The sequence below is a fragment of the Recurvomyces mirabilis genome (assembly GCF_035927965.1).
Source record: "Recurvomyces mirabilis strain CCFEE 5264 chromosome Unknown scaffold_9, whole genome shotgun sequence".
NCBI lineage: Eukaryota > Fungi > Ascomycota > Dothideomycetes > Mycosphaerellales > Teratosphaeriaceae > Recurvomyces > Recurvomyces mirabilis.
Genome location: NW_027041943.1, coordinates 813,467 through 829,245, shown reverse-complemented (window position 1 = coordinate 829,245; position 15,779 = coordinate 813,467). Strand labels below are relative to the sequence as shown.

General features: G+C 54.4%; 8 protein-coding genes across 8 annotated transcripts; 3 read left to right on the top strand and 5 right to left on the bottom strand.

The window, feature by feature from the left end:
• Window positions 1-211: 211 nt before the first annotated feature.
• EIS1_2 (Eisosome assembly protein) lies at window positions 212-3,935 on the top strand (the record flags this gene model as incomplete). The annotated part of the gene is made up of 2 exons (XM_064837054.1): window positions 212-386; window positions 442-3,935. 2 exons carry the CDS (start codon window positions 212-214, stop codon window positions 3,933-3,935), a joined length of 3,669 nt encoding a protein of 1,222 aa, XP_064695687.1.
• Window positions 3,936-4,387: 452 nt separating this feature from the next.
• On the bottom strand, window positions 4,388-5,916 carry LTS14_004351 (uncharacterized protein; the record flags this gene model as incomplete). Its single annotated transcript, XM_064837053.1, has 3 exons — window positions 4,388-5,579; window positions 5,632-5,736; window positions 5,807-5,916. 3 exons carry the CDS (start codon window positions 5,914-5,916, stop codon window positions 4,388-4,390), a joined length of 1,407 nt encoding a protein of 468 aa, XP_064695686.1.
• Window positions 5,917-6,844: 928 nt separating this feature from the next.
• On the bottom strand, window positions 6,845-8,365 carry LTS14_004350 (uncharacterized protein; the record flags this gene model as incomplete). The annotated part of the gene is made up of 1 exon (XM_064837052.1): window positions 6,845-8,365. The coding sequence occupies one exon, from the start codon at window positions 8,363-8,365 to the stop codon at window positions 6,845-6,847; it is 1,521 nt and encodes a 506-aa protein (XP_064695685.1).
• Window positions 8,366-8,728: 363 nt separating this feature from the next.
• LTS14_004349 (uncharacterized protein) lies at window positions 8,729-9,706 on the top strand (the record flags this gene model as incomplete). The annotated part of the gene is made up of 1 exon (XM_064837051.1): window positions 8,729-9,706. One exon carries the CDS (start codon window positions 8,729-8,731, stop codon window positions 9,704-9,706), a length of 978 nt encoding a protein of 325 aa, XP_064695684.1.
• Window positions 9,707-9,775: 69 nt separating this feature from the next.
• Window positions 9,776-10,325, bottom strand: LTS14_004348 (uncharacterized protein; the record flags this gene model as incomplete). Its single annotated transcript, XM_064837050.1, has 2 exons — window positions 9,776-9,823; window positions 9,876-10,325. The coding sequence occupies 2 exons, from the start codon at window positions 10,323-10,325 to the stop codon at window positions 9,776-9,778; spliced, it is 498 nt and encodes a 165-aa protein (XP_064695683.1).
• Window positions 10,326-10,709: 384 nt separating this feature from the next.
• LTS14_004347 (uncharacterized protein) lies at window positions 10,710-12,117 on the bottom strand (the record flags this gene model as incomplete). The annotated part of the gene is made up of 2 exons (XM_064837049.1): window positions 10,710-11,214; window positions 11,267-12,117. 2 exons carry the CDS (start codon window positions 12,115-12,117, stop codon window positions 10,710-10,712), a joined length of 1,356 nt encoding a protein of 451 aa, XP_064695682.1.
• A 626-nt stretch (window positions 12,118-12,743) lies between these two features.
• On the top strand, window positions 12,744-13,847 carry LTS14_004346 (uncharacterized protein; the record flags this gene model as incomplete). The annotated part of the gene is made up of 1 exon (XM_064837048.1): window positions 12,744-13,847. The coding sequence occupies one exon, from the start codon at window positions 12,744-12,746 to the stop codon at window positions 13,845-13,847; it is 1,104 nt and encodes a 367-aa protein (XP_064695681.1).
• Window positions 13,848-14,316: 469 nt separating this feature from the next.
• LTS14_004345 (uncharacterized protein) lies at window positions 14,317-15,372 on the bottom strand (the record flags this gene model as incomplete). Its single annotated transcript, XM_064837047.1, has 2 exons — window positions 14,317-14,361; window positions 14,389-15,372. 2 exons carry the CDS (start codon window positions 15,370-15,372, stop codon window positions 14,317-14,319), a joined length of 1,029 nt encoding a protein of 342 aa, XP_064695680.1.
• Between the last annotated feature and the right edge of the window lie 407 nt (window positions 15,373-15,779).

Here is a 15,779-nt window from a genome sequence, read left to right as displayed (position 1 = left end):
TGGCAGTGTGACGAAAGCTTTGAGCCGACGATGATGGCTGTTCGTGCCCTTCTCTCGTCTCCATGTGATGCGCAGTAACACAGTCTGACCAGGTCATTTCTCTCGACCCAAGCCGTGACAGTACAATTCGACACCGCATACATCGCCGACCACACAAGGCCATCTCAGCTCGAGCCGAGCTCCACGCCCCAGCGATCGAGCACGCATCGCAATGGTGAATACGACGCGAGCGGGTGAGATGCCCTGTCCGGATCCCTCGGCGCATGGCCACAGTCACAAGCTGTCCGAGCAGGCATCGACGGCGGCACTGTATGCCACCGATCCGGCGAGGCACACAAACCCGAGGGAGGGTGTTCTGGGTCAGGACGGCAAGCTTTCGTCGAAGAGTAGGTCCATCGTCATCACCATCTGCCTGACCTGCAAGCTGACACATGGCGACAGGTGCGGCAGCATCACTAAAGTATGCGCGGGCACAAGACCTTCCCAGCTTCCCATCTCGTGGCCTGGAAGCCAACTCGGCAGGAAAGGCTGCGTTATTGGCCAAGGACTACAAGATGGATGAGCTGTGGCAGCCCGAGCTGAGCTCAGCAGGTTCACGTGCCGCGCTGCTGGCCCACAATAAGGGTGCAGATTTGAACCTGTGGCAGCCGACGGCCAGCAGCGACGGCAACAGCGCTGCCGTTCTAGCCATGCGCAAGAAAGGCTTGAGTCCGGAGCTGGATCGTGGATACACCGTCGACGGCAAGAAGGGTGCGCTCATGGCTGCGAGCCTCTCCGTCCACCGCAATACCGAGCAGAAGCCGGCCGTGGAGATGAAGAACAGCTACCCCGATGCCAACAACGCCAGCTTCAATGCTCTGAATGCGGCGACGAGGAGCCACGGCACCGGGACACTCAAGGACAGAGCTGCGCCCGATGGGTGGAACAGCGATGCTATGCAGGCGGCTCGGGTCAAGAACTTGGGTGCGAACATGGACCCTGCCATGTTCACCGAGCGTCCACCAGTCGAGATCGAGCAGGAGGAGCTCCGACACAAAAACGCCCTCCAAGCCAGCGCCGTCAGCATGGCCAAACAGATGTATGAGCTCCAGAACCGGACGGCACTTCGAGCAGATCTCACAGGCGCGGACTCGGCAAGTGAAGCGGCTGCAGCACGCCAACCGGCAAGTTCGCAGAAGGATGTCAAGCAGGAGGCGTTGCGCTACATCAATCTACAAGATGCAGCGCACAAGCTTGCACAGGAACGGCTGGCCAAGGTAGACAAGAACTTCGAGGAAGCTAAGTACCGCGAGTACTATGGCTACCCAGATGAGAAGCAGCAGACCAGCCCGAAGAAACTCGCCGGAAACCGACTATCGATGCGTAGCCGTGGTCGTAGACGCGCAGGTAGCGATGCCGACCTGGATGATTCGGACGACGAGGAGCAGGCACGCAAGATCAGGAGTCAGATGACCCAACTCAATACTGGCCTGAGCGGCGTGGACGACAAGAAGCGCAACGAGGACCGTGCGAGACTGATGGCTGCCGCAGAGAAGAATGTTCACGGTCGCATGCACGATATGGATGAGAAAGTCTTCGCAGACACTGGCAAGGTCCCACCAGCCATGATGGAGGAATGGGAGACCAAGGCACGAAAGCGAGCACAGGAAAATCGCGAAATGCAAGCGCAGCACCCTGGTAAGACCCACATTGGCGGTGGTAAGTTCATCGACCAGAGTGAGATCGAAGCCATTGCTGCTGCTCGTCTGAAGCCTACGCTTGATGAGATCACTGCTACGGCAGAGAAGAAGCGCGCCCGTGATAAGGAGATGCAGGAGATGAAAGAGGAGCACGAAGCGAGTAAGAGAGAGGAGAAGCAGAAGCAGCGCGAGGAGAAAGACGAAAAGACAAGGTTGAAGAACGAGGAGAAGGCTGTCAAGCAGCAGGAGAAGGATAGGATCAAGAGGATCGAGGCCGAGGAGAAGGCACGCAAGGCGGGAGAGCAGCGCAAGAGCCGGGAGATTCGGCGTGAGCCCGGTGAGGTCGCCGCGGGAAGTGTTGTGGGCACTGAGGGCGAGGAAGACACGGTGGAGACGTCGAGACAGGAGAAGAGGCAGAGCACTCTTGGTAGACTCACGAGCAAGCTGAAGCGGAACAAGAACAAGGATGAAGGTCCGATGGATGAGGAGAAGGTTATTGAGCCTAAGCATGAGACTGCGACTACCACTGCTGCAGTTGCTGGTACTGCTGGTCTAGCTGCAGGAGGAGTCGTGGTGGCTGGCGAGGGCAATGCTGCGCACCCTGATGCAGCTGAGCAGTACAACGACCCAAATGTGGCCGCCGGGAACGAGTCGCGAGATGATGCTGTACCAACTATCGTGGAGCCTCCGACACTCGTAGCACCCGTCGCCGAGCGCCGCGCACCTCCACCAACCATGTTGCAGCACATGGGCAGCTACAACGAGCCTTTGTCGACAGCTCCTTCCGGCGACCATGCTGACCTCGAGCGCCATATTTCGCATATAGTCGACAGCGATCCCGAATCTGGTCTCGACGACGATGATGACGATGACGATGAACCACAAGATGAGCTCGACGTCATCTCGAAGCACATGGACAGATTGGGCTCCGCTGGATTGGCTAAGAACCATAATGAGCTTGCCGAGAAGGGCAAGCAGAAGGTTGCTTTGGACTCTGAGGCATTGGCTGCCGGTGCTGGTGCAGCTGCGCTCACTGGCGTAGCTATGCGAGACCATGAGGCCGAGAAGACACCTGCGGGCACGATTGACCAGTCCCAGCCTGTGACGCAGACTACTGGCTCGGTCCCGGCTAGCCAGGGTGAGCATCCTTTCGTTGCAGCTGGACCTCACACAACTCTTATGGGTAACGTTCTTGACCCGAATATCAGCTCTCCAGCAGATACTGCTGCCGGAGAGACTACTCGCCTCGCTAGCACTGTTATCGCCGATCCTGCTTCGGAGACCATCGGGCCACACGAAAGCAATGTCGCCAACGTGGTCGACCGTCGTGTGCAGCCCGAGCCATCGAAGCAAGTCAGCCGAAACCTCGGCGACGAGACAGGTCCTGCTCCCAACACAGCCGGCCCACACCAAAGCGACATAGCCAACGTCGTCGACCCACGAGTCAAGCCCGGGCCAGAGCAGCTCAAAGCTCGCGAGAAGCAAGCCGAAGGCAAGTCCGCTGTGAGCAACGAGCCCACCCGAAAGGAGCAAAAAGGTGTCCTTGGCTTCTTCAGCAAGTTCAAGAAGGATCGCAAGGAGCCGGGTCGTATCTCGGGCATGTCTGGCAGTGGAGCGGGTGCTCGTGAAGCCAAGCCGAGTATCGATACAGTCGGCTCTGGCTCTAGTAGCGGTGAGGTGCGTCCCACGAAGCCGGAGCTCGTGGATGCTATTCAGCGTTACAGCCATGAGGATCAAGGCCGCAATGAGTTGGGCGCTAGCACGAGTGGGACACAACATGCCGGACACGTAGGGACCGATGGACCTATCGGCGACACTTCAAAAGTCTCTGGCGTTGACGGCAAGGCTGGTGCGGTGGAGCCCGCGCTAGCTGAGCCGGTGAGCCCAGTCAGCGCCTCCTCCTTCCGACGCCACGACCACGAGTCCCGCGATCTCGACGATGTCTCCTCCTCTGGTCTAGAAGAAGAGGACCTCGACCGCGGACGTGGGGGTCGTGGTTCCAAGCCCAGCAGCGGTGGGGGTCTGCTAGGCAAGCTTGGGCTAGGCAAGAACAAGGACAAGGAGTCTACTGCGCCTATTGCTGGTGCATCTACCGCCGACACTGCCCGCAACAACAGTGCTGGGGAGACGGACGACAATCAGTTCGAGGAGGCGAGGGATCATTTCGATGAGACGCTTGCGCCGCCTCCGGCTTTTGGGGGGCAGATGAAGAGTTCGAGCCCCGTGAGGAGTACGAGGTTTCATGAGGAGGTATGAAAGGGAAAGTAGGTATATGGAGGGGCGTGGGAGGTCCTGGAAAAGCGGCGGTTGTGGTAATATCTGGTATTGATCTGTGGTGGCATTTGCGATTGCTTTCATGATCGCTTGGTTGTAACTAGGATACCATATGCTTGAGGCGTTATGTACCACTTTAAGTGCAGTGTTTCATCTCTTGATGTGACAAGAGCTCCTGTTGTTTGAGAGACCATTTCTTAGCTTGTGATGTTCAATTGGAGATCCAGGGAGGCTTGGATCTCAAATGAAATGGCTTCAAACTGTAGTCAATCTGTCGAATACTGTAGGACTGATATCATGTACAATGCAAGATCGCTGAAAATGCTACAAGATCTTCCCTTCTCTTTTCAATCCAAAGTGGAACTCCATGAGTATCATATGCATAGATTAAATCAAGTTTCAACCATCCAAGCCATGCCACAAAATCACGAAATCTAAGAAAGCATCGCCACGGCACCTGCTGCCAGACCAATCGCGGCCCCGAGCGCAGGCATCACGCTACCAGCGCTTGACGACTTGGTTGCAGACGCAGCACTGCCACTGCTGGTAGCAGAAGCCTGCCCATTCTTGCCAGTCGAACTTGCCGAGGCCGAAGAACTGGCACTTTGTGCGTTGGAATCCCCGTTGAAGTACGGGATGTTCTTGGGAGCCGAGTAGGTCACGTTCTCGTTGATGCAGCCGTTCTCCATGATCGGGAAGACGTATGTCGTCGGGTCAGAGACGTTAGACGGGATGTAGCCATCTGCTAGACCACGGCGGTAGGACCACGCATCAATGTCGTACTCGGTCTTCCACGCCCAGAAGTACCAGCCGATAGATGCCTGGCCAGGTGCATTAGGTGCATAAGCGGCGTTCTGGGCTTCGAAAGCCATGCGGAACCAAGTTCGTTTGTCTTGATCTTCTTCGGTCTGGGAGGTCGAGTTGGCGGTGTAGCCTGTAGACAAGCTGAACTCGCCAACGAGAGTTGGTGGGATGCCGCTGTTGTTTGTCTTGATGGTCTGACCGAACTGGCAGATGCGTTCAAGGATGGCTTCCTTGCCAAGAGTGTCAAGAGGCGGGAAAGCCCAGAACTGGTGGGTGTCGAGTGTCACGTACGGAGCTGGCGATTGTGCCTGGGAGTTGTACGGGTCGTAGTTCTTCCAGGTGGGAGGGTTGTAGAACGCATCGTGGATGGTGGTGTTGATGCCGCTGGAGTTGGCAGGTCCGACGACCTTAGCACCAGCTGTGTAGAACTCCTGCAGAGGCGCGTTTGCGAATATGGGCTCGTTCATGAGCTCAATGTTCGTCACCACGCCACCATACTGCGACTTCGTGAACTCTGTCGTCAAGTTCTGGAGCACTTTCAAACTTCGGTCCGAGTTGGATGAGTTGGCCGGGAACTCGATGCCTCCGACGATACCGGATTCCTCCCAGCCGTTCTGCGATCCAGGTACTCCGTGGAGATCGATCATGGCCTTGAGGCCAAGTTCGTTCGCCCATTGAATTGCCTGCACGAGGTACGGATACTGACCAGACACATACGGCTCAAAGTCCAGGAGATCCACAGCCCAGTAGCCGAGAGGAATACGAATAGCAGTCAATCCAGCCTTCTTGATCGCCACCAGATCATCTCGTGTGTAGAAAGTTCTGCAACATCGTCAGTACAGTGGCGGTCATGGTCAGTATTGGTGGCACTCACGACCAGTGGTTCTGCAATTGTGAGAGTGCTTCGTCTTTGCCAAGCGCGCTACATAACGCCCATTCGCTCGTGGTGTTTGTCTTCTCGAATACTGAAGGCGTCATCCTGGTCCTGGTCAGTATCATGCAGTACGACCGGCTCGCGCATCCGTTGCATATGCGTCCGGCGTACTCACCATGGTTCTGTGACCAGCCAACCACCAAGATTCACACCGCGCACAACACCATCCGCGACAGCCGCAGACGCGCATGCGAGCACAGCGCCCGCGATCCCCGTCTTGTACATGGCTGGTAGGTGCGGGCTCTGAAGAAGTCCGGAGTGTGTAGAAGAACGAGCGTATATAGAAACAACCAGCAACGACTGTGTGCCCACGCTGATACTTGTCAATACGAAATTGAAGGCGCGCCCAGCAAGCAAGAAGTGAATGTAGTGAAGAGCAATGGCGTTTGGTGAATCTCGCCTTCCATCGGCACCCCTGTGGAGATGGACAATTGTGGCGTGCGGTCCAAACGCGCGGCTCGTTGAATAGAAGACTACCGAGAGAGGAAAGGCGTCCGCCGAGCCTCACAATTCACCAGACATGATTCGCCAGGAACTCTCCGTGGAAGGGATCTAAATCAAGCAATTCCGCTTAAAGCGGCTGCGCATTGTTTCCGGGAACGCATGGCAACTTTGATCGTGCTAACGGCTCGCTGTGGCAACGATGCCAACAATTATAATGGAGATGACAGAAATTCTTTTTTATGCGTAACATGCCAGGCCCAGACCTAGACTCCCGTTAGCCGTGTCAGATGTCACACTTGCTGCACCTGCAGAGCGTTCCATCCTTCGGCTTGACTGATGTCTGCTCACAGCTGGAAGACATCAACCGTTTCTGCACTGTACTCTTCAGCGAAGAAAATTCCATATCTCGACATGTTATGAGGAAGCCAGCAAAGCGTGTGATCACAAAAGCAGCACGAATTGTTGAAGTATTATGAGCCAATTGTTAAGTGTCTAACTAATTACCTGAGGGAGCATAAGAGTTCTTATACCCGTCTAATCATGAGTCAGATTAACAAGCTAATGGTTAGTTCAATGGTTAGTGGTTCACATTGCAACACGAATTGACTGCTATGATGGTAAAGCAGCATTCCATCAGTGGGACGAACTACACTCTACGGGCCGCCTGCCGGAAAAGATACCTCGATTGAAGAGCGGATGAACAGTCCACCTACCGACCGTGTAACGCAGACGATCGCATCTGATAGTAGCGCTTATAAAAGTACCCGTACATGATCTGCGTCACTGCATCCCAAGACCGCAATGTCGTGACGGCCAGACACTCTCGGCTGCCCTCATGCTGTTCGACATTGGTGCTCGGCCCTTCTTGGACGTGTCTAGAAGTACCGGGTGCGTTTGCACGTACCAACAATGGACCTTCCAGAAGTGTTTGCTTTGAGGAGGCATCGACGTATAAGAAGCAGTGCTCCCAAAACTCCGCGAGCCTTGGCATATACGGCGGTAGCAGGATGTCCTCTATTTGCTCGAGCAGCTCCGTCGGGAGGCGGTCGCTGGCAATCTTGTTCAGCAGCATCTGCGTGCAAAGGCGCCTCTTCTCCGTGCACTGTTGTGTTCGTCTTGGCGACTCGTACCCGAAGTGTTTCAAGGCCTCTCCTGGCGTGCTGAGCTTACGTACGACATCAAGCGTCCATGGCACGCTACTCATTTGACGCCGGTTCAAGCAACGGAAAAGGGCAGCGGAGTGGAAGTAAGGGACTGCTCCACAGTAGAGAGTGAATGCTAGTGGAGGTCGCGTGTTGCCCTTTTCTGCTGACCAGACGCTCTCTATAACACTACCAGATAGGTCCTCGAAGGATTCGATCTTCAGTCCGTCGTTGTCAAGGCTGATATTGCGCCACATCTCTGCGGCGGTGAAGCTGTCTTCTGCATCCTGCTTGCTTGCGCTTCCCTCGCCACTAGCATCACTATTGATGGCGGGGCCTGGCAAGTCTATGGGATCGTCAAAATCGTGCTCGACATCATTGCGGGCGGCTGGATCTACAGCAGGATAGAGAGCAGGCGAAAAGCCAACATCATTCCTCCTAATCAGATCAGTCTGGGTCCATGTATGTCCCGCACTCCTCCATATCCTAAGCATTTCCTCATGCAGCTTTTCGGGTTGCTGGCGAGTAGCTGTAACAAGGTCGGTCGGAGACATCCGCGACACGTCACCAAAGATGTTCGCAGGATCGAATTCAACGACCGCCACACCCTCGGCTTCCCAGTCAGCTGCATCGATGACAATGATACAGCCTTGATATGCTTCCCGTGGTGGCGGACTCCACGTCTCAACGAGTCTAGGCCAGATGCCATTACGGTTGCGCCATTGAACCTCATGGCGTTGGTGTTCAACGCACTCTAAAGCGTTACTAAATCGGTGGCCATAGACTTCGTACCGGCAGTATGCATCTGTATCATTGACGGAGAGGCAGGAAGCAATCTTCGCCGCCAAATCATGATCGTGACCATCCCCAATCACATTTTGTAGAATATAGATCTGGAACGGAAACGATGGGATACCTTCGTGTAGCTTATCAGCTCGTTGTTGCCATGCTAGTGTGTTATTCGCGTCGGTGTGGTCCTTGATAATCGTTGTCCTTATGCCGTCAGGGTATTGCTGAAAATCTATTTCCTGCGCCGGTCCTCGTAGCCGTGTCTGTATCGCACGACGTCGCCTGACGTTCACCTCCATGATTTGCCGGGACCCTACAGACTATGGGTTGGTTCGCCACGGCTGATGGTGCTGTCTAGTGGAGTACAAGAAGTCTTCTTGCATAACTGCCTGTATCTGTTACGGTACGTCCTCGACACTACTCGTAAATCATCCCATTATCGATTCAGAAACCTGCGATGAGATATTGCCTCTGAAGATGGCAAAGGATGGATGCGTGGATTCGCATGAGACAGCTTTCGACCTTCGCTTGGTCAACCACATGCGGAGCTAGCGGCCACCCGCAGAGTCACGTCCGTGTTCGACGAAGACGATTTCACCGCGATATCGCGATGGCGAGCAGATGGTGAAGAACGCATTCTCGCACTGTAATCTAGTGCCATCATGGACTCCCCTCGCTTTCCTCCCCCCGGCGCACACCCAGGCACACTACATTATATACCTGACAACCTCGCAGCATTCGAGCCAACCAAATCGCTCTCGCAGGCTGGGAATGTCAACATGCTGATATGGATTGGTGGCATGTTTGATACTTTCCTGTCCGTTGCGTATCCATTCAAGATTGCTGAGGCCCTGCCGCCGACATGGAGCTTGATGACTGCCTCCCTAGGCTCGGCCGGGAAGAGCTGGGGTGTAGGCAGCATTGCTCAAGACGCAAAGGACATCGCCAAGATTGTAGCATATGTGAAAGAGCGAAGACCTGGTGGTAAGATCGTGATCATGGGCCACAGCACAGGATGCCAGGATTGCATGGAATATGTAGTCGGGGCGAAGGCAGGTGAGCGGCCTGCTGTAGAGGGGGTGATCTTGCAAGCTCCAGTATCAGATCGACAGGCTCTCGAAGCACAGCTGCCACAAGCCTTCATGTACGAAGCGAACCAGCTAGCTCTGAAGATGTGCCGTGAGGGCCACGAAAAAGATGCAATGCCAAACCGACTTACTGTGTCAGCATTCGGGCGGATAGCTATCAGTGCTCAGCGATGGGTCGACATTGCCTCACCAGGACCTGATCATGCCGGAGCGGACGACTATTTCTCGAGTGACCTACCAGATGCGAGGCTGAAGAGCACATTTGGCAGGTTCTCACCAACCACGCCGCTACTGATTCTGTACAGTGGCAGTGATGAATCAGTGCCCAGCTCGGTCAACAAAGACGAGCTCGTCCACAGATGGATCAACATTGTGCAAGAAGGTGGAGGCCACGTTGATCAGTACAACGGGTCTATCGTGCCCGACGCAACACACAATCTGAATGGCTGCGCTGAGAAGGTGGTGCGAGACCTGGTCCAGAGAGTCGTGGGCTTCGTAGCACGACTGGACAATGGAGATTTCAATCCGCAGAGTCAGGCGTCACGTATATGATGACCAGTACAGACGCAGTAATGATCGATGATGACTCTGACAAGCGCTTCAAATTCAGCTTCGTTCGGTTTACTCGATCTTCTCCCACCGCAGAACACCTCGCGTCCTGCTGCCGTCCTACCAAGTCAGATTAGCTCGACTCGCACGTACATGAGATAAATTGGCCTACCTCCATGACCATATCCCTCTCGGGCTGCAGAACCATGAAGGACTTCCCACCCTCCTCAGTCAACTCCGCTCTCCTGACCTGCAAACTTCCGGCCTGACTAGGATCCGTACTGATGTCAACTCTCGTCTCCCAGTACAGCCCCTTCTCATCCTCGAATAGCTTCAGATAGCCGCAATACATACTATGACCACGAGCTACATACGCCACCTCAGCATCCCCACCTTCTTGCCATGCTTTGCCTGATGGTAAGGATTTGACTCGACCAGGATTAGTGAGATGTGCTGAGAGGTAACCATTCCGCGAGATTTGTACCCGACCTAGCGGTACGTCGCCGTGAGGTTTGGCCACGAGCTTCTTGTCCGGTCCTGTCCCGTCGAAGACTTCGTAGCTGAGCAGTTTCCAGACGCCGGCGATCTTGTCGCGGTATGTCGGCCAGATGTTGTTCGACATGCTTGGTGCACACAATCGAGAACGAAAGATCAAGATCGCAGTCACAGTATTTGACGTGACATCGGATTGGGCGCGGGGTCGAGCATGACGGCCGAGGGTCGAGACTTGAGTTTCGTCGGTCTGAAGTGTGGTATGGTTGATACATCCATGGAATGCCGTTCAGGCAGTACGTCGTGCGCTAGGCAAATGGCTTCTGGAAAATAGCTCGAGGCCCTGTGACATGATCTCTGTATCGTTGGGTATCAATTTTCATCTTTACACTCATCCCTGGCATTTCAGAGGCCTGATATACAAAAGAATGATGAAACTCGCTGATAATTCAAGCAACAACCCGAAACAACGCTCATGCATCCGCTATGCCAACGAAAAAGTAGACATAGCCCTCTACGCTGCACTTTTGGCTGCGATCTCCACAGCCCACGCAATCTTCTCCTCCTTGAGCTTCCTGCCGACATACCAGAATGTGCCAGCTGTCCAGACGCCAGCCCAGATGAAAGGTACAGTCCAGCCGATCACATATGCAGCTTCCTTCTGGACCGTGAAGATGAGGATGGTGCAGACGACCGCAATGCCTTCGGCGCCGAAAGCCCAGAAAACACCAAGACGTCGCAGCATGGCGCGGAAGATGTGAGAGGCTTCGTACCGCCTGTTGAATGCCTCGCGATAGGCTGTACCCCCTGAGCCGTCCACGGCCACAACGTCCTCGATGAAGCTGTAGATGGCAGGTCGTAGTTGTGCATGGCGTGGGATCGAGGACATTCGCCACGGCGCTGGGACTTGGAAGTAGCGCATAGTGTCCACGACCAGGAGCTCCGTGCCGAAGACGTACAGCATACTTGTTACTGGCATAGCGAGGAGGCGGATTGGAGGATATGTCGGGATCGTGCCACTGTGGGTACATTAGTAGGAGTATAGAACTTTGGTCTTTGGGGGACACCTACATGATGAGCTCGATCATGACGACCATCCAGCCAAAGGTGAAGTTCCAATGAAACCAGTCCAGGTACATCCTCCTCGCTCCTATGACTCGGCATGTGCTGTTCTTCTTGAGCAGTCTTCGAAGACGCAGAAAATATTCTATTATACTGACGCCACCAAGAGCTGCCGTAACGATCGAGAAGACGATATTTGGTGATAGGTTCGTGCCGTACCATAGTCCAAAATATAGCCCAATGGGCATGAAAACGCAGTCCAACACAATGAGCGACCAGAAGAAGACGATATAGAGCTTTCGACTCCGCATGTTGTAATTCAATGCTGGTGGTTCAGGCTCGAAAGCCGCGTCGCTCTGCAGTTCCTCCAATGTTGGCGCAACGGGCTCCGATGGTTCTCCTGAATGTGTCTCACCCAGCTCTGCTTGTTGCCTCTCCTCTACTTGCTTCTCGCGCTCGCTGGGAGTGTTCGTTGGTAGAGTCGGCCGCCGATGCGAGTCGGGACTCATAGGCGACATCTTGCCCGACGACCTCCTCCTTTCCATAGTCAAAGACGGTCTCCCAAATGGTCCATCCAGTCGAGTGTCGAAGTCTCTGCTTGGCCTGCCAGCGCGAGAGATGTTCGTGCTTGTTCGCGGCGGGGATGCAAAGTCATCAGATTGCCTGCCTGCCTGCATGCTCTTTCGCTTTGGTGGTGGGCTCATCGACAGTGGGTCGCTATGTGTCTTCTTGATAGCGCCCTCAGAGCCTCTATGGAACTGCATCGATGTTCGAGGTGGATCGAACGGCCCATCGTGTCGTTGGTCGAAGTCATGCTCCTGTGGCTCCTCGATATGCGCTTTCGGGTCAATGTCGTCCATGGTGCGGGTGGTGGTCTATGGAGACCTTTGACTGCGCGAGGCCAGCTTGCTTATGGTCTGGTGGCTAATACCAGAGAATCAAGAGTCGAATTACTCTGTTCGGGCCAGCCGGATATGCGGAAGCAATGGAGTAGTTCGTAGTCAGCAGTTTGTAGTAATGGCAGGGCGCACAGGGTTCCCAGATTCGGTTGGATAATTAATACAGCACTACGAGGGAAAGGTCCAGCTCAGGTCAGAAGGTACAGTAGAGTAGCGACGAAGGCAGGTCGGTAGGCTTTTGCGGTTGCCAATGTCCGCCATGGCTTGAGGAGGACGCGAGTCGATGGGCGCGGACTTGGCACTAGCCGGCGTGATGTCACCAGTGGCGCCGGAACTTGCGACCAACATGTGACCGCATGCCCGATCATCATCGAAACATGAGTGACATTCCTCCTACAGTTCATACTGCTGATGGCCTGAAATGAACGACCGCTTAACCGGAGCAACCATGAGGCTATGGTAGGAGGATTATCCTTAACCACTCAATTTGCCTGTGTTTACTGGAAGGCCTCGTCGTCCCGCCACCGCCATCCCGCCTCTGAGATGATCAGTTTCAAAATTCGTTAGGCCGACCACCCCTGGATATAATGAAGTTCCCAGCATTACTCAGCTTTTGGATAAGTGTATGTGGTCTTTCTGCCTACGCCGCGCCTGTTGAGCAAGCTGTATCGCTTCGAAATGGCAATGGCTGTAGCGTCTCCCCAACTCTCTTCCTGGACCTTGAAGAGGCTGCTCGATTGGCGGACATAACCTATTGTGTCGGTACTGCCGGCTTGGGGGTGGGCAAACCATTTCAATGCCTCTCACGGTGCTCCGACTTCCCTGCGTTCGAATTGCTGACCACATGGAACACCGGACCTTGGCTGGACGACAGCTGTGGCTACATCGCTCTCGATCATGCTAAAGGACGAATCATTGTGGCGATCAGAGGCACCTACAGCATCTCTAGCGCTCTGGTAGACTTGGCTACGATACCGCAGGAGTACACACCATATCCTGGCGGCAGTCCTAACGAACCCGTCTGTCACAACTGTTCTGTGCACTCTGGTTTCCAGCGATCATGGAAGAACACTCGAGATATTGTACTGAAGACGGTGGAGGAGCAAAGTGCACTGCATCCTCACTACGACCTGCATGTCATTGGGCACAGCCTGGGTGGTGTTGTAGCCGGCTTCGCAGGTCTGGATATGCTAGCACACGGTTGGAATCCCACAGTGACAACATTCGGCGAACCTCGAGGTGGCAACCAGGAATTCGTGCAGTGGTTCAACAAACGATATGATCTGCTCAATACGACCCAAGACCGGGACGAAATGAAGTACCGCCGTGTCACGCACGTAGATGACCCAGTGCCTCAGGTCCCGCCTACAGAATTCGGTTTCCTCATGCATGCTGGCGAGATCTTCATTAGCAAAGAAGCATTATCACCCGACATTGTGGATCTCGAGCATTGTATTGGTAGCGCAGACAAGAATTGCATTGCTGGGCAAGACACGACTGTCAAGGATGATTTACTTGACGATATGATCTCGGACGGATCCGAAACGACGACGGGCTCGCCTTTCCAGATTCCAGCGAGGTGGAAGCTCTGGCAGATGTTGTTTGCGCATCGGGACTACTTCTGGCGGTTGGGGATGTGTGTACCACCGGCAGGCAGTGTCAATGATGATCCTACGAAATATGACCTATGATCGTTGGATGTCGCACGTCGCTTTGTTCTGTACAGTGGGGAAGCGGATCTTTTGGCGATCAGAAGATGGTTTGGCATCGTGGGTCGTTAGGTTGCATTTATATCCCAAGGAAGATGCTCTTGTTGTATGATACGAGTATGTGGTAATGTTTGTTAGAAGTGCTACGTGTTGGCGGAGAATAAAAGTACAGTCACCATTTGAGAACACCTATCAGCATACGTTTACTCCTACAGTCGGGGCAAAAGCTATGCTGCTGATCGACGATATGTCAGCTGATAGCACGATCTCCGGCCGTTATATGTCGGAATCTCACTACATGGATTCTTGTACCAGATCTATATCCCGATGCCTTCGCGCGAGATGGCATCACTTGAAGGTGACCTGCCGGCTAGTGACCCAACGTTTGGTTGGAATACTCGCGCCACGGGTTAGAATGAGAAAGAGAGTACAATATTGACGGCAACAAGAATCACAGCTTGCTAGATCTACCTGCACTTATATAACTCTGCTGGTCCTGCAAGATTTGTACACACTCGCTCACCATGTCCTGCATGATCTCCTTAGCAGGCTTAATCTCCTTGATCTCACCAGCGACTTGGCCCATGAGGAAAGGGATATCGACGTCTTTGTCGTCATCCATATCCTTCTGCAGTGGTACAACACCGCTCTCCGTCAATCGTTTGACCTCTTCTGGTCGGTCGAACTCCCAGGAGCGAATGTAATCGTTGATCCTGACTCGCAATGGTCGCCCTGATACTACGAGTGTGCGCATAGTGTCTTCGAATGATGCCGAGACTACAGCTTCCTTGTGCAGCTCGCTGCAGCCCGCCTCCTTCGACGCGACGAAACGGGTTCCCACCCAGGCACCTACGGCACCAAACGACAGCATAGCAGCAAGTGACCGACCATTGTAGATACCACCAGCAGCGATGACCATGGCCGGCTTCCCAGTCATCGGGCTCTTATACTGCCTCGCAACGTCCACGACCGAGGGGATCAGAATACTGGTCGCGATATCGCCAGTATGTCCTCCACCTTCTCCACCTTGAGCACACACGATATCGACGCCAGCTTTGAGAGCCTTGTGTGCGTGCTTCGGGTGGCCGACCATGTTCATGACGAAGATGCCTGCCTCGTGCAGTCTCTTAATCACATGCGCCGGGGGCACGCCAACAGCACTGACGAACAGCCTGGCCTTCTCTTCGATGACAACAGTGATGAGGTCGTCCAGCTGGCCATGGGTGTAGTCATGGTTTGTCTTCCTCGCACTGCCTCCGACTTGTGGGAGAGCCAGATCAACGCCGAATGGAAGGTTCTTGTCTGAGAGGTTGGACTTGATCTCGTGAATGATCGTCCTCATTTGGTCGGGTGTGTAGCCCAAGCCACCGATCACTCCCAGACCACCGGCGTTGCTTACAGCGGCTGCCAGTGGTCCGGAGGATGTGCGTGCCATGCCGGCGAGCATGATGGGGTACTCGATGCCCAGCACTTCGCATATTGGAGTTCGTAGAGTTGGTCGAGACATGGTGGCAGTTTACGTGGTTGCTCGAGACTCTTCTGGGCGATGATCAGGGTGGATAGTAAGCTGGCAACACGGGCTGTGACCTACACTGGCCAACCAATTCTGTTGTGGGCATTCAGTCCTCGGTCAGCCTCTATGGTAGGCATGAGTTGTAGGCACCTCGCTTGCGGCTTGGAAGTGTAGCCGAACATTGCGGAGACCCTGCATCCAGGCCGAGGCATGGATTTGGTTGTGAGATGGGAAAGTACGACAATGATCTTGAGTTCAGCCATCTAATAACCACTCTTTACTAGTCCTTCTAACCTACCCATACCACCTGTCTCTTTGGACCAGAGTTCTGCTGGACCGCGGCGCCTTGGTCCTACCCGACCAACCTTGTCCTTGCATCGCACTAGATTGACAAGATGCTC